The sequence below is a fragment of the Mustelus asterias genome, chromosome 10 (genome assembly GCF_964213995.1).
Source record: "Mustelus asterias chromosome 10, sMusAst1.hap1.1, whole genome shotgun sequence".
Classification (NCBI taxonomy): domain Eukaryota; kingdom Metazoa; phylum Chordata; class Chondrichthyes; order Carcharhiniformes; family Triakidae; genus Mustelus; species Mustelus asterias.
In genome coordinates, this window is record NC_135810.1 from 53,281,960 (window position 1) to 53,306,358 (window position 24,399).

At 46.9% G+C, this 24,399-nt stretch overlaps 1 protein-coding gene across 1 annotated transcript in view; it reads left to right on the forward strand.

The window, feature by feature from the left end:
- LOC144500022 (uncharacterized) overlaps nucleotides 1–24,121 on the forward strand; it is a 166,556-nt gene extending 142,435 nt beyond the window's left edge. The window contains exon 2 of the mRNA XM_078222770.1: nucleotides 23,712–24,121. Within this exon, the coding sequence (XP_078078896.1) occupies nucleotides 23,712–23,843 (132 nt within the window). The 3' untranslated portion in view covers nucleotides 23,844–24,121. The remainder of the gene's footprint in view (nucleotides 1–23,711) is intronic.
- Nucleotides 24,122–24,399: the final 278 nt, after the last annotated feature.

A 24,399-nucleotide genomic window follows, 5' to 3' on the forward strand; every position in this document is an offset into this window, starting at 1 on the left:
GCCCTTTTGCTCATTTTGGCAGGTTTTAGTGTGGGTGTGGATGCCACTTTTGGGCCTAACCACCAGAGTTATCCAAAGCCTTGGTATTTTGACAGATTATTGCCCGAATGTGCTCCCTAACTTTGACCTGTCACGTATATAGAACCACTTTGGGTTGAGGAATGCAATGAATGAAAAGTGGAATTTTTTCAAGGAACAAATACTGGATGTCCTTGATAGGTATGTTCCTGTCAGGCAGGGAGGAAATGGCCGAGTGAGGGAACCATGGTTCACAAAAGAGGTGGAATGTCTTGTGAAAAGGAAGAGGGAAGCTTATGTAGGGATGAGGAAACAAGGTTCAGATGGCTCGATTGAGGGTTACAAGTTAGCAAGGAATGAGCTGAAAAAGGGGCTTAGGAGAGCTAGGAGGGGACATGAGAAGTCCTTGGCGGGTCGGATCAAGGAAAACCCCAAGGCTTTTTACTCTTATGTGAGGAATAAAAGAATGACCAGGGTGAGGTTAGGGCCGGTCAAGGACAGTAGTGGGAACTTGTGTATGGAGTCAGTAGAGATAGGCGAGGTGATGAATGAATACTTTTCTTCAGTGTTCACCAAGGAGAGGGGCCATGTTTTTGAGGAAGAGAAGGTGTTACAGGCTAATAGGCTGGAGGAAATAGATGTTCGGAGGGAGGATGTCTTGGCAGTTTTGAATAAACTGAAGGTCGATAAGTCCCCTGGGCCTGATGAAATGTATCCTAGGATTCTTTGGGAGGCAAGGGATGAGATTGCAGAGCCTTTGGCGTTGATCTTTGGGTCCTCGCTGTCCACGGGGATGGTGCCAGAGGACTGGAGAATGGCGAATGTTGTTCCTCTGTTTAAGAAAGGGAATAGAAATGACCCTGGTAATTATAGACCGGTTAGTCTTACTTCGGTGGTTGGTAAATTGATGGAAAGGGTCCTTAGGGATGGGATTTACGACCATTTAGAAAGATGCGGATTAATCCGAGATAGTCAGCACGGATTCGTGAAGGGCAAGTCGTGCCTCACAAATTTGATAGAATTTTTTGAGGAGGTAACTAAGTGTGTTGATGAAGGTAGGGCTGTTGATGTCATATACATGGATTTTAGTAAGGCGTTTGATAAGGTCCCCCATGGTCGGCTTATGATGAAAGTGAGGAGGTGTGGGATAGAGGGAAAGTTGGCCGATTGGATAGGCAACTGGCTGTCTGACCGAAGACAGAGGGTGGTGGTCGATGGAAAATTTTCGGATTGGAGGCAGGTTGCTAGCGGTGTGCCGCAGGGATCAGTGCTTGGTCCTCTGCTCTTTGTGATTTTTATTAATGACTTAGAGGAGGGGGCTGAAGGGTGGATCAGTAAATTTGCTGATGACACCAAGATTGGTGGAGTAGTGGATGAGGTGGAGGGCTGTTGTAGGCTGCAAAGAGACATAGATAGGGTGCAAAGCTGGGCTGAAAAATGGCAAATGGAGTTTAACCCTGATAAATGCGAGGTGATTCATTTTGGTAGGACAAATTTAAATGTGGATTACAGGGTCAAAGGTAGGGTTCTGAAGACTGTGGAGGAACAGAGAGATCTTGGGGTCCATATCCACAGATCTCTAAAGGTTGCCACTCAAGTGGATAGAGCTGTGAAGAAGGCCTGTAGTGTGTTAGCTTTTATTAACAGGGGGTTGGAGTTTAAGAGCCGTGGGGTTATGCTGCAACTGTACAGGACCTTGGTGAGACCACATTTGGAATATTGTGTGCAGTTCTGGTCACCTCACTATAGGAAGGATGTGGAAGCGCTGGAAGGAGTGCAGAGGAGATTTACCAGGATGCTGCCTGGTTTGGAGGGTAGGTCATATGAGGAAAGGTTGAGGGAGCTAGGGCTATTCTCTCTGGAGCGGAGGAGGCTGAGGGGAGACTTAATAGAGGTGTATAAAATGATGAAGGGGATAGATAGAGTGAACGTTCAAAGACTATTTCCTCGGGTGGATGGAGCTATTACAAGGGGGCATAACTATAGGGTTCGTGGTGGGAGATACAGGACGGATATCAGAGGTAGGTTCTTTACGCAGAGAGTGGTTGGGGTGTGGAATGGACTGCCTGCAGTGATAGTGGAGTCAGACACTTTAGGAACATTTAAGCGGTTATTGGACAGGCACATGGAGCACACCAGGATGATAGGGAGTGGGATAGCTTGATCTTGGTTTCAGATAAAGCTCGGCACAACATCGTGGGCCGAAGGGCCTGTTCTGTGCTGTACTGTTCTATGTTCTATGTTCTATGAATGCTTTTAGAACATTTTCAAAGTCTGAAAAGAGCTCCTCTCTGCCCTGTGTCAGGAGGACATCAGAAATAGGCGAACTAACCTGGCATGCAAACCCAACACTTCTCAATAGTGTTGGAAGTGTTTATTCCACAACTCCCAACGTTGGCTCCTCTGTGGACCTTGAAGATTTTTGAACGTCTGCGGAAAGGTCAGTGACTGCTCGACTGGCAGTTGGATTGCTACTGATTATCAGTTTGCTCTCATCAAGGGAAGTATTCTTATTCTTCCTTTCAAATCTTTCTTCCACCTTTTTCCTTCGGGAAAAAGATACAAAAGTCTGAGGTCACATACCAACCGACTCAGAGGTAGAGGTAAAGACTCAAGAACAGCTTCTTCCCTGTTGTGCTGTCAGACTTTTGAATGAACCTTGCATTAAGTTGATCTTTCTCTACACCCTAGCTATGACTGTAAGACTATATTCTGCACTCTCTCGTTTCCTTCTCTATGAATGGTATGCTTTGTCTGCATAGGCGCAAGAAACAATACCTTTCACTGAAAATACATGTGACAATAATAAATCAATAATCAAATCAAAGAATTTCTCTTCCAATTCCTCCTTGTAGATTTGTTATCAATGGCACCAAATCAGTGTTAGATTGATGTCTCTACCTCTGCTACCATGTTTTGTGGCTTACTTCATGGCCTAATTTATACTGGGAGGGGTTCCCTCTATGCATGAGGCCTTATGTTTGACTCGGGTAGATTTCTTCAAAATTATTGTATTTGCATGATAACCTCCTAGTTAAGTGCATCTCTCTTGTGTGTGGGCTATTCCATCGTCTCTTTAGGATCTCCAGCACATGACTCTGATGTCACTGTTACGTCATGATACACATCAACATCTCATGAGCACAACTATTAACCTACTAAGCTACAACAGGTACAGACAAAGCCCTAAGGCTGACCTGGAAATCTAATTGTCACTCAAACAACAACAAGAGTGATGTTCGGTGAGCATCCTGACAGAAATATCAAACTTTTTTTTGTTGTTCTCAAAGGAATGGGCAGCTTCTCTCTGGAAGGACCAGTTGGTAAGGTGGCTATTTGGAACCCCCCAGCCGCTAATCTTCATTGTTTAATATCAGGTTAATTTAAAATAACATTTTTGGCCAGTCTGTGCCCACAAATAAATATCCTATTGGTTGCCTGAGGCTTGGCATTACCAAATTCAAAACATTGGACATAAGATGATCCAGTGCTGGAATAGACATGGACCCACTGAAAGTTGGACTGCCTGGCACAAAACCAGACGAATGGCCAACCTACCGAGTTCGCTACATTCCGCCTGCAGGATCTCATCCCCCTTTCTCCCTCTGCTGGCTACACATCCCCTGACCAGATTAATTCAATGGTTGAATAACTTTGTCATGTTCCCATGTTCCAAATTAATTGGTAATCTGCGTGATAATTTATCTGGGCCAATTACTTCTCATTGATTATCTTTTAAATTTTAGATAACTTTTCTTTGTGAACTTACATGCTTACTTTTAACATTTAGGGCCCTATTTTACCATTTTGATTCTAAGTGCTGGGCAGACTTGAAACTGAGTGTTTCAGATCCAACTTTTAGACCTCAGGTGCCCCCATACGCACTCTGCCTGCAAAAATATCAGCGATTCCGAATTGCGCTGTGGAAGACTGTGGGCGGGGCTTAACGCGCCAAAAACCCTGCAGCTCCGATCGGAGCCTCCAACTTCGCATGCGCAGAATAAAAATGACAGAATGCGGCTCCACTGCCACAGCGCTCCCGGGCCGGATAATGCCTCCCCCTGGCCCCCCCAGACATTGCCCCACCCCCACAATATTACTGACCCCCTTATATCCCCCTCCGCCACCCAAAACAATTGCGGGCCCCTCCCCCCCTTCCCCGTCACTGATCACAGGCAGAGTGGCAGTGGACTCCCCCTCCCCCTCACTGATCTCAGGCAGAGTGGCAGTGGATCCCCCCTATCTCAAGCAGAGAGCTGTTGGACCCACCTTCTCCCCCCCCCAACTGATCTCAAGCCAGAGAGCCATTGGATGCTCGGTACTTACCTCCTCAACTGGAACGCCCGAATCGGACTTTTGTGGAGCATGTCTGTTTCGCGCCGATTCTGGATGGGTGAATGTGATGGTAAAAGAGGGAAGTGGCGGTAAGGTTGGGCGTGCAGCCCATTAAGTCAATTTAAATGCACGCAAATGCATTTAAATGGCCATCACATCCATTTCGGGTGCAGTTCCTGATCGTGCCATTAATCGGGCGGATCGCGCTACTTGCCTCACGCCTGACTTTACCAAGTTTCCGCACCCGAAAAGGAGCACAACCCGATGGTAAAAGCGGGCCCTTACTATCAGCTCATGGAACAGGCCAAGTGCAGAATGAAGTTCTCACTTCTCCAGCTGAGGAATACACCTTACCCCTTGTTACACCAAAGTTCTTTATTCCATTGACCATGTGAATGGTTTCAGATTGAAGTTGAAATTTTCATGCAGTTTGCATAAAACTTTATTGTTGTGGAATTCTGCCCAAAGATACTGGGCTGAGACTGTTAAACTCATTTTATATTGAGCTGTTACTGTTGGCAAAGAGGTAGAATTATCACCCTTTCAGCCCGGGCCTCATTCACATCTTGGTCACAGATGATCAGGCTGTGTGCTAACACCCATCATCTGGTCAACATTCTAACCTCTTTACATTTAGTTGATATACGTTTTAGGGGACAGTTACCCCCTGGTTCATTCGCCAAGGCAATGCTTCGACTAATCGGAGTCGACCTGCCTCGTTTGAATTTGAACAAAGCTCAGTAGCTAACTGTCCCATGCTGCATTCCTCATGGCAACACCTCCACCAATCAGAGTTCACTTGCCAACCAATCGGCACTCTCTTCTTTTGCAGTAAAAACTGTTATTCTCCCATTAGGGTTGGAAAATTCTTGCAAGCTATCCTGATGAGTGCAAAGTGAAAATGTTTTGGTAGCATGTCTCTTTTTTCAGCAATATAGGTTTTGTGTCTATCGCATCATAATAACCAGTCATCATTAAAACTTTAGACAATATTAAAACATAAAACAATGCAGAAGCAAAGTTTTCTTTGATTTTATGGAACTTGCAATCTCATATGGAGCTCCTTGGAAGTATATAGCTGGAATTCACACACTCGAGATAATTCCAACCAGTAGAATGGGAGACATACAAGCAAATTCTCAATCCATTCACCCAGAAGGTGAAGATCTGCACTGGTGGGCAGGGGGAAAGGCAGGAGGGTGGCTGTAGTGGTGAACTTGTAAGGCAACCTCTATTTAGAAACATACATATAAAATAGAAGTAGGAGTAGGCCATTCAGCCCTTAAAAACTGCTCTGCCATTCATTATGATCATTAAATTCAATACCCTGATCTCGCCGTCCCCCCATATCCCTTGGTCTCTTTTGCTCCAAGAGCTCTATCTAATTCATTCTTTAAATCATACAACATTTTGGCCTCAACTACTTGGTGGTTGTGAATTCCACAGATTCACCAGTCTCTGGGTGAAGAAATTTCTCCTCACCCCAGCCCTGAAAGGTTTACCCTTATCCTCAAATTATTTCCCCTACTTCTGGACTCCTCCACCATTGGGAAGATTTTTTCTGAATCTACCCTGTCTAACACTGTTAGAATTTTATAAGTTTCTATGAGATCCCTTCTCACTCTTCTAAACTCCAATGAATATAATCCTAACCGACTTAGTCTCTCTTCATATGACAGACGTGCCATCCTAGGAATCAGCCTGGTAAACCTTTGCTGCATTCCCTCTATAGCAGGGGCATCCTTCCTCAGATAAGACCAAAACGGCACACAATGCTCCAGGTATGGTCTCACTAATGCCCTATACAATTGCAGTCAAACATCCCTATTCCTATATTCAAATGCTCTCGCTATGAAGGCCAACATACCATTTACCTTCTTGACTCCTGCTGTACCTGTGCACTTACTTTCAGTGACTGATACACGAGACACCAATGCCTCACTGAGTATCCACCTGTCTCAATTCACACCCATTCAAATAATAACCTGCTTTCTTATTTTTGCTACGGAAGTGGATAGCATCACATATATTCACATTATACTGTATCTGCCATGCATATGCCCAGTCACTGATTCTGTCCAAATCATGCTGAAGCATCTCTGCATCCTGCTCACAGCTCACCCTACCACCCAACGTTGTATCATAAATTTAATGACTTATCATAATACATAATTAGTACATCTGGTGAAATATTGAGTATCTCTCATTACATCATTGACAACTGTAAATTCAAAGTAGTTTGATTCTGTCCATGGACCTAATGAGGCTCATTGGCTCACCATTGCTGGGAAGATGGACAGCTTTGCTAATATTTGACCAGCTGTCAGAAAGATGTTTTCAATTTATCTGCTAGCTTCTCTAGATGCACCCGAGCTGTGCATTGCTCAACGCAGGGATATAAGTCACAACGTTGTACACAACGGGCCTGATTTTACCATTTTCATCCCAAGTGCTGAATCTGGGCGTAATGCAGATCCGACTGAGGAATCTGCTTTCAGGCGCCCCCATACGCTCTCAGCCATCTCCAGTCCCATTCGCGCTGTGGGCGGGGCTTAGCGCGGCCGAAACGATCGGAGCTCTGAACTGCGCATGCACAGTTGGAAAAAAAGTTGAAAATGCGCACCTGTCACATCACTCCCGGGCCAGATAATGCCTCCCCCTTGCCCCCACAGACATTGCCCCACCCCCACAGCATTACAGACCCACCTATCCCCCCACCACCCAGAACAATTGCGAATCCCTCCCCCCTTCCCCCTACCGATCCCAGGCAGTGTGGCAGTGGACCCTCCCCCTTCCCTCACTGATCTCAGGCAGAGAGATCCCCCCTCCACCTGACAGATATCAGGCAGAGTGATCCCCCTCACTCCCAGCCCAGACCCTCCCGCACAAGGCCCCATCCCACCTACACTCCGATGGCTGTGTGACACCTCCCTCTCTCTCCCATCGCTAATCATTGAGGCACTCATCCACCAGCACCGCCCCCCTCCCCCGCCCCCTCCCCCCAGCAGCACACCTGCAAGTGCTCACTTGCTTTCCCCCAGTGCTAACAAGCAAACTGCATAGAACCTGCTGGAATGCTCGGTCAAACTGCCTGCAGCTGATCTGCCCTAACGAAGGGCAGCTCCATAAAAAATTCCAGAATGGACAGGCAGGCAGTACAGGACAATGTGCGCACGACCAGCCCCCCGATTTTCTGAGGACGACTTGGGGAGGTTGCTGGATGCAGCTGAGGTGAAGCGGGCCACCCCTCTTCCTCCCAGGAGGACGCAGACCCAGGGGGGCTGATGGCCATGCGACCTGGGAGGCAGTCACCGCCTCAGTCAGTACCAGGGCACTGGCCCCCCCAAACCGCGAGGCAGTGCTGGAAAAAGAATGAGTGACCTCATCCGTGCAGCAAGGGTGAGTGCTGCACCCCATTCAGCATGCTCCCCCATATCTCCCCCAGATCCTCCTATTCCCAGCACCCTGCATGCTTCCAGCTCCTGACCCCCAAGCACCTCCTTCCTTTCCCCCCAATGAGCCCCACTGCGTTTGCCCGCTGAGGGTCACCACCTGATTCTCTGCATGAGTCACACCACCATTTATTTCATGGTTCCTTCTGTCTCCACAGAAGACGACCGAGCACAACACTCATGAGCGGGCGAAGACAGGGGGTGGTGAGCCAGACCTCCAGGTCCTCACCCCGTCCGAGGAGCGGGCGCTGGAGCTCACCAGAGCGGGCTGTCAGCGACAGCATGGTTGGTCTGCCGTCCAGTCATTTCTACACTCACTTTGAGGCAACTTCTTGGGGGCATGAGGTTCGGGAGCAAGGGGCAAGATCTAAAGGAGATGTATGAGGCATTTAATTTTCATTGAGAGGATCGTGGGTGCCTGGAACTCACTGCCCAGGGGAGGTGGTGGAAGCGGAAACTATAGGGACATTTAAGGGGCATCTCTACAGCTATCTGAATGGGATGGGAACAGAAGCATATTGGGGCAAACAAATCAGATGGGCAGCCTGGTCGCTACAGGGTTGGAGGGCCGAAGGGCCTGTTCCTGTGATGTAATTGTCTGGGTTCAGTGTTCTATGTTCAAGGGAGCCATGTGATTCATGTCATAGAATCATAGAAAACCTACAGTATAGAAAGAGGCCATTTGGCCCATAGAGTCTGCACCGACCACAAACCCACCCAGGCCCTACCCCATATCCACCCACTAATCCCTCTAACCTACGCATTTCAGGACACTGAGGGCAATTTTTAGCATGGCCAATCAATCTAACCCGCACATCTTTGGACTGTGGGAGGAAACCGGAGCACCCGGAGGAAACCCACGCAGACACAAGGAGAATGTGCAAACTCCACACAAGCCGGGAATTGAACCCGGGTCCCTGGAGTTGTGAAGCAGCAGTGCTAACCACTGTGCTACCGTGCCGCCCCAATGCACCCTGATGCACTACAATGTTCCCAATGCTCCGCCGGGCAGCGTTGTCGGGGGTGCTTCCCCAGGCTGCAGAAGTAGCACTTCGGGCCTCGAGACTGCCGCAGCGGTTGGGTCATTGGTGGGACGTGGCATGGCGTAGGCCTGTGGCCCTCCCGAGTACAGAGGTGGCGGCGACTGCGACGTCCACGATGCCCTCCCGTGGTCGGGGGTGTAGGCCTTGAGATTACGGAAGGCCACCTCTAACGAGTCAGCAAGTGCTACAGTCTTTTGTAGGTCCAGGCCACCCTGTTCCAGCAGTCGTTGTCTGATATAGTTTGACCTGATACCCGTGACATAGGCATCTCTGATTAAGTCCTCCATGTTTTGGGCGGCTGTTACGGCCTTGCAGTTGCAGGCCCTGCCAAGCGCTCGCAACGCACGCAGGAATTGGTCGCCCGATACTCCTGGCTGTTGTCTGCAAGTAGCCAGAAGATGTCTGGCGTAGATTACATTAGTCTGTCTTTTAAAAGTTCGATCGCATCCTCGTAAGTTTCAGTGTCTCTGATCATCGAGAATACCTGATCGCTGACCTGGGCGTGGAGCTTGTCGGTTTTGGTCCGGACGACGGAGGTGGAGGCGGAGGCAGAGAGGAAGGTTTTGAAACATCGCAGCCAGTGATCGAAGCTGTTCGAGGCTCCTACAGCTTGAGGATCCAATTCTAATTTAATCGGGTTTTAATATCTGCTCCATCCCAAAACCTTTTTTTTTCAGGGAGTGGAACCCCTTCCTATTAACAAATCGTCGTGGATTCTGTAGGGGGGCCCTGAGGGCGACATGGGTGAAGTCGACCACCCCCTGCACATTCGGCATCTCCGCAATTGCAACAAACCCCGCAACCCAGGCTTCCTGATGGGCCTGGTCCAGGTAGAATTTGATGTACTGCCCAGCCCGGGCATAGAGGGCTTCAGTAACTTGCTTGACACAGGTGTGGACTGAAGACTGGGAGATGCCACAGACATCTCCGCTCGGGCTCTGGAAGGAGCCAGTTACATAGAAGTTCAGAGCAGCCGTCAATCTGACAGCCACTGAGAGTGGCTGCCCCCCCTCGCCCCAAGGCGCCAGGTCCTGCAACAGGTTGCACAGGTGTCGCATGGTATCCTTTCGGAGTCGGAGACGTCGGCAGCATACAGTGTCCAACATCTCCTCGAAGGACGAGGAACTGCCGGGGTCTCTACTCCCTCCTTCTCCTATGGCCCCGCTCTGGGTGAATGGCAGCCGCCTCCTGCCTCGGATGGTCGTCTCCCTCCGGTCCTGCAGGGTTCAGTTTCAATTCTGTGGAATAGTCGCTGAATGAATAGAGAGTATTGACATATGGAACAAACTTCTCTGCTTTCAAGGTTTGGACTTGGATGAAGATTTCCAAATAGGTCCTGTCTCTGATAAATAGTATCTTGAATTTACTGACACATCTCATCCAATATTATTGTCAAATGCATTCTATTTGAATGCATTTGCAACTGATGATATGTTTGATTAGAGCCTGTAATTCATAAAGTAGATATCCCAGCAGGTGGTAGTGCCTGAATGTTTATAGAATACTGAATTTGTGGCATTCACGAATACAAATGATAAGTTTAGAAAATTTTCAGCACACTTGGAAACAATTTTCCTGTTCAGCCCAACATATAATAAATTTCACACTCATCTCCACATGATTTCATCTTCATTCGAGAACCCACTTCCAATTAAATCGTATCGAGTAGATTTAGAATGTCACCCATGATGCAATATTTCACAGGCCACGAGTATAGATAGCGCATTTCCAGGCCTCGCACCTTTGATTTGGAAATCAAGCTAAAAGTTACCTCAACCCTTGAAACTCAGGGAAACTCAACCCTTTTGGTCCACTTTCCAACTTGTGACAGAGAACTGAAAAAGGGATAAATTATTTATTAGCTATCGAGCAATGGTTTCCATTTGTGGGTGAGCCCAGATCAAGGGTTATAAACATAAGATCGCCATTAATAAATCATAGAAAGAAGTTTAAAGTGATTTCTTTACACAGTGAGAGTGGTGTAAGAGTGGAATTCACTGTCATATGGAGTGTTTGAAGCAGAAAGAGCCAATGGCTTTAAGTTGAGGCTTACTTTATCCCAGATAGTGTTGAACTTCGAGAGTGTTTTTGGAGTTGCACTCATTCAAACAAGTGGAGAGTATTTCATCACGCTCCGAACTTGTACCTTATAGGTGGTGGACAAGCTCTAGGAATGCAGAGGTGTTATTCACTACAGAATTCCCAGCCTTTAACCTGCTTTTGTGGCCACAATATTTATATGGCTGGTCCAGTTCAGTTTCTGGTCAATAGTAACCCCAGGATGTTTTTGGTGGGGATGGTAATGTCGTTGAATGTCCAGGGGAGATGGTTAAATTCTCTCTTGTTGGAGATGTGCATTGCCTGGCACTTGCATAACTTGTAGCTTCACCAGGTTGACAGCTCATTTTAAGCATGGCTGATGCTGTTCCTGGTATGCTCTCCTGCACTCCTCATTGAGCTAGAGTTGCCACCTTGGCTTGATGGTGACAGTGTAGTGAAAGATATACGAAGTCATGAGTACTCAGACTTTGGTTGAATTCCACTGCTGCTGCTGAAGGTGCACAAATACTTTTTAAAAAATTCATTCATGGGACATGGGCGTTGCTGGCTGGCCAGCATTTATTGCCCATCTCGAGTTGCCCTTGAAAAGGTGGTGGTGAGCTGCCTTCCTGAATCGCTGCAGTCCATGTTCTGTGGATTGACCCAAAATGCCGTTAGGGAGGGAATTCCAGGATTTTGACCCAGCGACTGCGAAGGAATAGCAATATATTTCCAAGTCAGGATGGTGAGTGGCTTGGAGGGGAACTTGCAGGTGTCGTGTTCCCAATTATCTGGGAACAGATCATTGTCCTTCTGGATAGAAGTGGTTGTGGGTTTGGAAGGTGCTGTCTAAGTATCTTTAGTGAATTGCTGCAGTGCATCTTGTAGAAGGTACACACCGCTGCTACTGAGCGTCGGTGGTGGAGGGATTGAATGGAGGCACCACTTATGGATGCTCAATTTTGATGTTAGATTGTTTTGACTCTATCCCATTTAGCATGGTGGTAGTGGCACACCACATGAGGGACAGTATCCTCATATGAATCTGGGACTTTGTATCCATAAAGACTGTGCAATATTCTCCCGTCAGTACTCTCATGGACCGATGCACCTGTGACAAGTAGGGGGGGGCGGGGGTGTCAAGTATGTTTTTCCCTCCTGTTGGTTCCCTCACCACCACCTGCTGCAGTTTGGAAGATACATCCTTCATGACACAGCCTGCTCATTCAGTGGTGTTACCAAGCAACGCTGAAGTTCCTCACCCTGAATACATTCTCTGCCCTTGCTACCCTCAGTGCCTCTTTCAACTATTGTTCAACATGGAGGAGTGATGGTAATCAGCAGGAGGTTTCTTTGCTCCTGTTTGGCCTGATGCCATGAGATTTCAGGGGCTCCGAAGTCAATGTTGACTCCCAGGGCAATTTCTTCCTGGCGGTATAGCACTGTGTCCCTGCCTCTCATGCAGAGCAGGTATACCCAAGGATGATAATGGTGGAGTCTGAGTTACTCATTATAGGTATGGTTCAGTGAGCATGTCTATGTCAGGCTGTTGGCTTGATCAGTCTGTGAAACATCTCTCCCAATTTTGGTACAAATCCCTCAATATTTGTGAGGAGGACTTTCCAGAGTATGGTGTGCCATTGTCATTCCAGGTGCCTAGGTTGATGCTCATCCCGTTTCTTACATTTCTGCAATGGTTTGGTATAACTGTATGCCTTGCTCAGCTATTTCAGAGGGCAGTTAAGAGTCAACCACAGTTTGTGTTTGGAATATCCTGTAGGCTTCGGTTATATCTCTCACCACCTGGTTATCTTGAAGAGAACACTCACTCCTATTGCCTCCCTTTCACCTTTAAAGTACACAATTAGCTTCTATTCTTCCACTTCTCTTATCCCTTAATACACTCCCCTCTGAAGGTAACAAGAGGCCTCCTTGTCCCTTTTCTCCTTCTTCCTCAATCCTGCATCCCTTTCCTTGCCACCATGTGTCCCAGCAACCGAACACTTCCTGTCCTCTTTAATTTTCATTTGCAACCTAACAACGAGCCAGCTTTCCAACAATAAGTTGGGAATCAAGCAATTTGTTTTTAAGATGTTTATAGCACTATGTTCCATTCATTGGGCCCGATTTTACCATTGCGTTGCGCCCATTTTCAGGTGCGAATACCTGATAAAAAGTTGGGCGTAAGGCGAATAGCATGATCTGTGCCCACGCCGATTCCCCCTTTACCAAGGCCCGAAAATGGACGCAATTGGGACAGCACCCAAAACGGACGCGACGTCAATTTAAATGCATTTGCATACATTTAAATTGACTTAATGGGCTGCACGCCCAAACGTACCAGCATTTCCCCCTTTACCATCACGTTCGCCCGTCCAGATGTGGCTGAAACAGACCTGCTTGGCAAAAGTCTGTTTCAGGCGCTCCAGCTTTTGAAGAGGTAAGTTCAGAGCTTCCGGCTGCTCTCTAACTCAGATCGGTGGTGGGGCGGGGGTGGAGGATGGCCAGATGTATCTCTTGTGGGGGGGGGATCAGGGAGCAGGGAGGCCAGATCGGTCTCTGGAGGGTGGCATTGGGGAGGGGAGAGGTGAGGATGGAGGCCAAATCATTCTCTGGTGGGGGAGAGTGGGTGAGGAGGAGGGCCAGATGGATTTCTGGTGGGGGGGTCTGCTGCCACTCTGCGGGCGATCGGTCGGGGGGGGAGAGAAAGGGGGCAGGGGGTCGCATTCGGTCTGGATAGCAGTGGGAGGGGTGGGTGAATAAGGGGGATGGTTATGTTGTGGGGGTGGGACAATGTGTGTGGGGTCCATATCTCCCATTTTATGCGGCCTGAGAGCGATGTGGCAGGGCAGCGCTTTTCAAATTGATTTTACTGCGCATGCGCAGTTGAAGACTCCCATTGGAGCAGCAGCGTTTCAGGTGTGATAAGCCCCGCCCACAGTGCAATTCAGACTCGCAACTTTTTTTTCGGGCTGAGTGCGGATGGAGGTGCCTGAGAACAGGTTTCCAAGTCGGATCTGAATCATGCCCGGATTCAGCACTAAGAATCAAAATGGTAAAATCAGACCCACAGTTCCAAAAATATTTTTAAAAACAAATTGCTGGCTGGAGGCAGAGTGTGGTGACAGGGAATATGAGGAAGAAAGATAGGATGTGAGGATTGTTTCAGGCATGGACTGGTGGCAAATAGCTTGACCGGAATGGCACAATGGGCTAGCATGGGAAATGGGGAGAAAGTGGCCACAGTCCCAGGCTAGTGAGTGAGCCCTGCGAGATTTGACAGGCCTTGGGAAAGGGAAGCCGATAGGAAGGGGGAGAGACAATGATCTGTCCAATAAAACTCAGATGGTAGCAATGAGAAATGAAAGTGACAATTAAAACAAAACCCTGAGGGGGAAGACTGGCTGGCATAAATTCAGGTTAAAAAACCAATAAATAAATCGCAACATTAGATAATGGAGCAAATAGACAAAGCTCAGAGAAGCAATAGCGCCATCTCGTGACAGGCAACTATAATGACACCTTAGTTGAAAATAGCACCCAGATATGCCAGAAATTAACGTGACAAAGGGGACATGAATGCCAGATCCAGAATTTTTATTACAGGTACAATACTGATGTCCAGTGCAATTGCTAATGGGTTCTGAAGCCTTATTAGGAAAATAAAGCCAACCAGGATCAGCTGATAATGAAGTGATGAATTTGGATAATATTTACACAAAAAAATGCTGGAGCTGTGTAGAGCAGAAGGATAATCTAAAATGGACCATTTATAAAGGGAAAAAGAAAGGGGGAAACTTAGACAAAAGGTTCATAATTAAAGAAGGAGCTCTGATCAAAAACCAAAAAATAGTTCCAAGGTATATTGCAAAATGTGAGCAATAAACCAAGGGAATTAATTTTACATGAAATTCTAGACTCTAGCATTTAAAAAGTCTGATTATAAACTAGATAAGAATCAGATACAATACATGCAGACGAGAGAGAAAATTTGCCACCTCTGCACAACTTTTCCAAAGGTGGCTTCTCAGGGATGACAGCCACCCACCTAGTAGTGGTGGGCAGTCAATAAGGGTGATTCAGCAGGTACAGAGAAATCTATTGCAATTTGTCAGAAGCCCATGGGCCATACACAGGGTCAGCACCTCATGGAAGCTGATGAGCTATTGTCTATAGCAACAGACATTAAAAAGGGAATCAGAAAAGAGGAAGTCAAGCATGGTCAATGACCTACCATACTTTTAGCAGATCTCTCAGATTGGGGGTGCTGAGAGAGGGAGGGAATGGGATTTATAGTGGGGTTCATTCTGAGCTGCAATGAGTGCCACATTCATCTCAGCATTCCATGGGCAGTCCATTCCCATGCGAGGGTCAGCACTGCCTCAGGGAACTCTGACACACAGTCACACATTTCCTTTGCTGGTCCACAAGCACCTGTTTATTTGTGGCCCTCGAGGTTCGGCATCTCCAGCCAGGGGGTGAGCTTGGCTGGAGCGTTCCTCTGTCCTTTGATAGGCACTGCCAGATCAGACATTGCCTCTATCATCTGCTCCTGCTGATGACGTTATGACGTGACAAGACAAGAGTATATGGTGTTCCGACTGATATAGTGTCGATAGAGGACTGGCTAATTAACAAGAAAGTCAGAATAAATGTGCCATTTTCAGATTGGCAAACTGTGACTAGTGAAGTGTTGCGGGGTCAGTCCTGGGACTCAACTACTTAGGACTTAAAAGGAAAGTTCAACTGTATTGGAGCCAAATTTGCTGATGATACAAAGGTAGGTAGGAAAACAGTTGTGAGGAGGATACAAAGAGTTTATAAAGGGATATCAAGAGGTTAAGTGAGTGGACAAAAAATGACAAATGGAGTGTAATGTAGGAAATATGAGGCTGTCCATTTTGGCAGGAAGAATAGAAAATTTTATGAGGAAAGATTAGACAGGTTGGGCCCGTATGCATTAGAGTTAAGAAGAATGTGGGATGATTTTATTGAAAATGAATAATTTCCAAGGGGAAATTGACAGGGCGGATACTGGGATGGTTCCTCTCAAAGAATATCCTAGAACTGGGACAGTTTAAAATTAAGAGATTTCTCATTTAAAACGGAGATGAGGAGTTGTTTTTCTCTCACAGGATGGAGGGAATTTGGTGAAGATGACAGGATGTGCTCCTTCCTTTTCTACCTTTCCTCAGAAAGAAGAACAGCAGGCAGCGTTGGTAAGTAAGACCTCCTGAGTATTTCTACTGTCCTTAATTTGCAGATGACACAAAGATAGATAGGAAAGGAAGCTGTGAAGAGAACATAAGGAGTGAGCACAAATCTGGCATATGGAGTACAATGTGGGAAAATGTAAAATTACATATTTTGGAAGGAACAATAAAAAAAGCACATTATCTGAATGGTGAGAGATTTCAGAGCTCTGAGGTGCTGAGGGATCTGGGTGACATAATGCATGAATCACAAGAGATTAATATGCAGGTACAGCAAGTAATTAGGAAAGCTAATAAATGTGTACATGTCCCTTAACGGTAATCACATGCTTGAGTGGCATATAAAGGAAGAAATAATGGGAGTTATGACAATAATCATGGAGGATTTTAATTTACACACTGATTGGAAAAATCATGTGGACAAAGGTAGCCCAGATGAGGAGTTCAGCAAATGTTTTTGGGAGTTTCTTAGAGCAGACATTGAAGAGCCAACCAGAAAGCAGTCCACACGAGACTGGATATTGTGTTATGAGACAAGATTAATTAATGGCCTCAGTGAAGGCCCCCTAGATAGCAGCAAACATAATGGGCCCGATTCTCCCATCGCAATGTGCTAGTTTTTTGTCACGTCGGCCATTTCATGGGAACGCATGTGGGACTCCCATCGCCGGAGAGCAGGTGCAATCGAGACCACGCTGGAAATCGGCAGGAACACCAAGTAAGTGATTTTAATCTTTTTAATGTAATTTAAATGTCATTATTGGGCTCGCGACTGAATTCTCCAGGTCGAATAGCATCTCCCACACCGCCACACCATATTTCACTCGGCGGGGTTTAGAGTAGCTCCCCACGTTCGGGGAACTTGCGAGAGATCCCGCTGGAGTGAAGGGGAGACAATCGGGGCCCCCGAGGGGTTGGGTGGCAGGGGGTGATGCTCCCTGGGTATGGGCACCCTGGCAGTGCCAGCCTGTACCCCCTGGCACTGCCCAGGGGCACCTTGGCACTACCCACCAGGCATGGGGCAGTGCCAACAGGTTGGGGCCTATTGTGGGCGGGACCATCGGTAGGGGTTGGCGAGGGTCCCACTGTCACTCTGGATTGGAATCTGGTTGGGACAGGAGGGAGGCCTGTGATTGGGGCGGGCTGGAGGGGGGTGGTTTGCCAGAGGTGTTTGCCTCCCAGGGGTGTCTGCCTCCCGTGGGGGGTGGTCTGCCAGGGTGGGAGGGGTCTGGAGATTGGGGTGCTCCCGGACTGGGGAAAGTTGAAGCTGGCCCGGAAATGTTCATGGAGGCTGCAATCAGGCCGTGGAGTGTTGGGGGGCAACATTGCGAGGGTCCCAGGTTGGCCAGCGATCGAGCCGGCCAGCAAATGGGAGGCTGACAGATCGGGGTCCCTGCGCATGCACAGAGGCCTGGAACTGTCCGACTCTGACGTGAATTGGCCCCGCCCCCCGAGCTTTTAATGATATTCACGATTGTGACCTCTGCAGTGCACAGAGTGTGGGAGATTCGAGTCTGAACTCCCACTCGAAAAACAATCGTTATTTACATCATTGTTCCCGCCAATTCAGCACTTAGTATTTTTTTGGGAGAATTGGGCCCATTGATTGAATTTTACTTTGAGTTTTAGGGAGAGAATGGGTCTAAAATTAATATTTTAAACTCAAGTGAAAGCAATTATGAGGGCATGAAAACAGAGCTAGCTAAAATGAACTTGTAAATAAGGTTAAGGGATAGGTCAATAGTGACGCAGTGACAGGCATTTAAAAGAATATCTCAGAATACACAGAATAGACAAATTATAATGAGAAATAAAAATTCCAAGGGGAAAAGTTAAAGATAGGATCAACCTGAAAGAAAAAACATATGATTGCACAAGATGGAAGTCAGACGATTGGACAGAATATAAAACACAGCAAAGAATGATTAAGATTAATAAAGGAGGGAAAAAAGTACGAGGAAAAGTGAGAAAATAAGATCAAAGCATGAAGATTCTCTGTAAATATTTGGAGTTAACTTTGAGCATTGGTCCTATAGAAAATGGGTCTGGAAAATTAATAATGATAAATAAGGAGATGGCAGATGAGTTGAATGGACATTTTGCACCAGTCTTCATAATAGAGAATAAAATAATAACATCCCAGATATCGCTGTAAATCAGGAAATGGAAGGGAGAGCGAAATGCAGGAAAATTACATTCACCAGGGAAGTGGCATTGAGCAAATTGCTGGAGCTGCGGTTGACAAGTCCCTGGGTCCTGATGGATTTCATCCAAGGATCTTAAGAGAAATGTCTAGTGAGATAAGTGATGCATTGGTTTTAATTTTCCGATATTTAGTGAAGGTTCCATTCATTTGGAAAATAGTGAATTCAAAAAGGGAGGGAGACAGAAAGCAGGAAATTACAGGCAGGTTAGCCAAACATCTGCCACAGGGAAAAAGTGAGAAGCTATTATTCAAGACATTAAAGCAGGGCGTTTAGATTAATTCCAGGGAATCAGGCAGAGTCAACATTTTGAGAGAGGGAAACCATGTTTAATCAATTTATTAGAGTTCTTTGATGAAGAAAGATGTGCTGTGGATAGAACATAAAAATAGAACATAGAAATACTACAGCACAGTACAGGCCCTTCAGTCCACAAAGTTGTGCCGAACATGTCCTTACCTTAGCGATTACTAGGCTTACCTATAACCCTCTATCTTACTAAGTTCCATGTACTTATCTAAAAGTCTCTTAAAAGACCCTATCGAATCCGCCTCCACCACTGTTGCTGGCAGCCCATTCCACGCACCCACCACCCTCTAAGTGAAAAACTTACCCCTGACATCTCCTCTGTACCTAATCCCCAGCACCTTAAACCTGTGTCCTCTTCTGGCAACCATTTCTGGCCTGGGAAAAAGCCTCCGACTATCCACTCGATCAATACCTCTCAACATCTTATACACCTCTATCAGGTCACCCCTCATCCTTCGTCTCTCCAAGGAGAAAAGGCCGAGCTCACTCAACCTATGCTCATAAGGCATGCTCCCCAACCCAGGCAGCATCCTTGTAAATCTCCTCTGCTCCCTTTGTAAGGCTTCCACATCCTTCCTGTAATGAGACAAAAAGAACGGAGCACAATACTCCAAGTGTGGTCTGACCAGGGTCTTATATAGCTGCAACATTATCTCATGACTCCAAAACTCAATTCCTCGATTGATGAAGGCCAGTACACCATACACCTTCTTAACCACAGCTGCTTGGAGCGTGCTATGAACTCAGAACCCAAGATCCTTCTGATCTTCCACTCTGCCAAGAGTCCTACCATTAATATTATATTCCGCCATCCTATTTGACCTGCCAAAATGAACCACCTCACACTTATCTGGGTTTAACTCCATCTGCCACTTCTCCACCCAGTCTTGCATCCTATCAATGTCTCGCTGCAACTTCTGACATCTTATCTTAGAATCTTAGAATCCCTGCAGCACAGAAAGAGGCCATTTGGCCCATCGAGTCTGCACCGACCACAATCCCACCCAGGCCCTACCCCCACATATTTACCCACTAATCCCTCTAACCTACGCATCCCAGGACACTAAGGGCAATTTTAGCTTGGCCAATCAACCTAACCCACACATCTTTGGACTGTGGGAGGAAACCAGAGCACCCGGAGGAAACCCACGCAGACACGAGGAGAATGTACAAACTCCACACAGACAGTGACCCAAGCCAGGAATCGAACCCAGGTCCCTGGAGCTGTGAAGCAGCAGTGCTAACCACTGTGCTACCGTGCCGCCACATCCCTCCACACTATCCACAACACCTCCAACCTTTGTGTCATCAGCAAACTTACCGACCCATCCCTCCACTTACTCATCCAGGTCATTTATTTTTTAAAAATCACAAAGAGTAAGGTTCCCAGAACAGATCCCTGGGGCACTCAACTGGTGACCAACCTCCATGCAGAATATGATCCATCGAAAAAGGGAACCGGTGGATACTGAACCTAAGAATTCCAGAAGGCATTTGATAAGGTGTCACATTAATGCGGAAAATAAAAGGTGATGGTGGGTGTAAGGAGGGAAGTGATGTTAAATATTGGCTTGGATAGAAAATTGGCTGGCTCACAGTAAACAGAGGGTAGGCAGAAATGGGTTATTTTCTGGTTGGTAAGATGTAAAGAACGGTGTGCCACTGGGATCAGTACTGGGGCCTCAAGCTTTTAAAATTTGTATAAATTACTTGGATGAAGTGACCAAAGGTATGGTTGCTAAATATGCTGATGATACAAAGGTAGGTAGGAAAGTGAGATGTGTGGAGGATATAAGATGGCTGCAAAGAGATAAAGATGGTTTGTGTGTGGGCAAAGATCTGACATGGAGTACAATATGGGAAAATACAAAATTGTTCATTTTGATTGGACGAATAAAAAGAAACATAGTACATAAATGATGAGATTGCAGAGCTCAGAGATACAGAGGAATCTGGTGTCTTAGTCATGATTCGCAAAAGATTAATTTGCAGGTACAGCAGGTAATTAGGAAAGCAAATAGAATGTTATTGTTTAGTGTGAGGCGAATTGAATACAAAAGTAGGGATGTGATGCTTCAACTGTACAGGGCATTGGTAAGATCACATCTCGAACACTATATGCAGTATTGGTCTCCTTATTTCAGGAAGGATGTAAATGTATTGGAAGCAGTTCAGAGAAGGTTTGATGAAGTAATACTTGAAATAGGAGGGTTGGACAAGCTCAGCTTGTGTCTGCAGGAGTTTAGAAGAATAAGAGGCAGCTTATTTGAAGCATATAAGATTCTGAGGGATCTTGACAGGGTGGATGTGGAAAGGATGTTTCTTCTTATGCAGGAATCTTGAACTTGGGGGTCACTGAAAATTAATAAAACAATTGAACACTACAAAAGCCATCATGAATTCAAGAGGTCAAGTTCTATGTCATTATGACTATATGTTTGCCATTTGGGCATCTTGCTCACCTTGCGTTAGGGAGAGAAACAAACTATTCAGCTATTCCATTCTCCACTCCCCTCAAGACACCAGATGAAGCTTTTTGGAATTTTAAAATGGCCTTTATTCAAGCTGTAGCTCGGCAAACAGCTTTCCACAATATGGTCTACTGATCCCAGGACAAAGGAATACAATGGTAATTATATCTTTAGGCTCAGCTGCAAGTAATTAACATGCATAAATCAAGATTGCACACTCATTCAAAAGTAATCAATATCCAATCCTAACTAATAGTTCTGATCACTTCTTTCATTTCCCACAGTGTGTTTAACCAATTACAACAACTCTACACTTGCCTAATTACAATATCCAATCATTAACATGGCACATACACAGAGCTATATTATCAATAAATACATGCTTATGGTCCTGGACTGTCTGGCACCTGGGTACTTCTTTCTGGTACCAACCAAATAAACAAACTCAAACTAACTCAGGGACAAAATTAAGAGGAGCAGCTCCCTAAAAGGAGGGGGAGCAGCCCGAACAAAAAACAAAGTCAAAAGAAAACTGAAAACATCAAATTAAAATGTGATTGTCGCAGTCTATTATACACCCCAGCCCCTGCGGTGCCCAGCGGGCACGGAAGGCGTCAACTGCACCCGCAGACACTGCATGTTCCCTCTCCAGGGACACCTGGCCATGAATATAGCCGCGTTAGAGGGGCAGAGAGTCGGGATGGACGACCCCATCAATCGCCCGCTGCCTGGACCGATTGATAGCTCGCCTTGCCAGGCCCAGGAGCAGGTTCACGAGGAAGTCATCCTCCCGACCCGCCCCCCTCCGCACCAGGCTGGCACCCTGGGTAGTGACTTATGATTCATATCAAAACACACTGCAGTCCTGGGCTGTTATCAGAACAGTAAGAAGTCTCACAACACCAGGTTAAAGTCCAACAGGTTTATTTGGTAGCAAATACCATTAGCTTTCGGAGCACAGCTCCTTCGTCAGATGGAGTGGATATCTGTTCTCAAACAGTGCAAACAGACACAGAAATCAAATTACAGAATACTGATTAGAATGCAATTCTCTACAGCCAGCCAGGTCTTAAATGTACAGACAATGTGGGTGGAGGGAGCATTCAACACAGGTTAAAGAGATGTGTATTGTCTCCAGACAGAACAGCTAGTGAAATTCTGCAAGTCCAGGAGGCAAGCTGTGGGGATTACTGATAATGTGACATAAATCCAACATCCCGGTTTAGGCCGTCCTCATGTGTGCGGAACTTGGCTATCAGTTTCTGTTCAGCGACTCTGCGCTGTCGTGTGTCGTGAAGGCCGCCTTGGAGAACGCTTACCTGAAGATCCAAGGCTGAATGCCCGTGACTGCTGAAGTGCTCCCCCACAGGAAGAGAACAGTCTTGCCTGGTGATTGTCGAGCGGTGTTCATTCATCCGTTGTCGTAGCGTCTGCATGGTTTCCCCAATGTACCATGCCTCGGGACATCCTTTCCTGCAGCGTATCAGGTAGACAACGTTGGCCGAGTTGCAAGAGTAGGTACCGTGTACCTGGTAGATGGTGTTCTCACGTGAGATGATGGCATCCGTGTCGATGATCCGGCACGTCTTGCAGAGGTTGCTGTGGCAGGGTTGTGTGGTGCCGTGGTCACTGTTCTCCTGAAGGCTGGGTAGTTTGCTGCGGACAATGGCCTGTTTGAGGTTGCGTGGTTGTTTGAAGGCAAGAGGTGGGGGTGTGGGTCACTGAAACAACTATATGATGACATCAACAAGTTCCATCCCACCATCAGACTCACCATGGACTACTCTCCGGAATCGGTTGCATTCTTGGACACACGCATCTCCATTAAGGACGGTCACCTCAGCACCTCACTGTACCGCAAGCCCACGGATAACCTCATGATGCTCCACTTCTCCAGCTTCCACCCTAAACATGTAAAAGAAGCCATCCCCTATGGACAAGCCCTCCGAATACACAGGATCTGCTCAGATGAGGAGGATCGCAACAGGCACCTCCAGACGCTGAAAGATGCCCTCATAAGAACAGGATATGGCGCTCGACTCATCGATCAACAGTTCCGACGCGCCACAGTGAAAAACCGCACCGACCTCCTCAGAAGACAAACACGGGCACGGTGGACAGAGTACCCTTCGTCGTCCAGTACTTCCCCGGAGCGGAGAAGCTACGGCATCTCCTCCGGAGCCTTCAACATGTCATTGATGAAGATGAACATCTCGCCAAGGCCATCCCCACACCCCCACTTCTTGCCTTGAAACAACCACGCAACCTCAAACAGGCCATTGTCCGCAGCAAACTACCCAGCCTTCAGGAGAACAGTGACCACGGCACCACACAACCCTGCCACAGCAACCTCTGCAAGACGTGCCGGATCATCGACACGGATGCCATCATCTCACGTGAGAACACCATCTACCAGGTACACGGTACCTACTCTTGCAACTCGGCCAACGTTGTCTACCTGATACGCTGCAGGAAAGGATGTCCCGAGGCATGGTACATTGGGGAAACCATGCAGACGCTACGACAACGGATGAATGAACACCGCTCGACAATCACCAGGCAAGACTGTTCTCTTCCTGTGGGGGAGCACTTCAGCAGTCACGGGCATTCAGCCTTGGATCTTCAGGTAAGCGTTCTCCAAGGCGGCCTTCACGACACACGACAGCGCAGAGTCGCTGAGCAGAAACTGATAGCCAAGTTCCGCACACATGAGGACGGTCTAAACCGGGATGTTGGATTTATGTCACATTATCAGTAACCCCCACAGCTTGCCTCCTGGACTTGCAGAATTTCACTAGCTGTTCTGTCTGGAGACAATACACATCTCTTTAACCTGTGTTGAATGCTCCCTCCACCCACATTGTCTGTACATTTAAGACCTGGCTGGCTGTAGAGATTTGCATTCTAATCAGTATTCTGTAATTTGATTTCTGTGTCTGTTTGCACTGTTTGAGAACAGATATCCACTCCATCTGACGAAGGAGCTGTGCTCCGAAAGCTTATGGTATTTGCTACCAAATAAACCTGTTGGACTTTAACCTGGTGTGTGAGACTTCTTACTGTGCTTACCCCAGTCCAACGCCGGCATCTCCACATCATGACTGTTATCAGAAAGCAGTGATATATGCAGTTACAGCCTTTTTTGTTGTCCCTCAGAGCCCTGTGTTCATTATTTTTGCAGCTGTACCTTGCAGCTCGAGCAGTCTCCCAGCCTTTGTTGCATTGAATAATTTTAACCCTTTCAACTTGCCAGGCCCCAGAAGATCACTAAAGACCTTCCTGAATTGTACTCTCGTCCCGCTTAGTCTGACAGA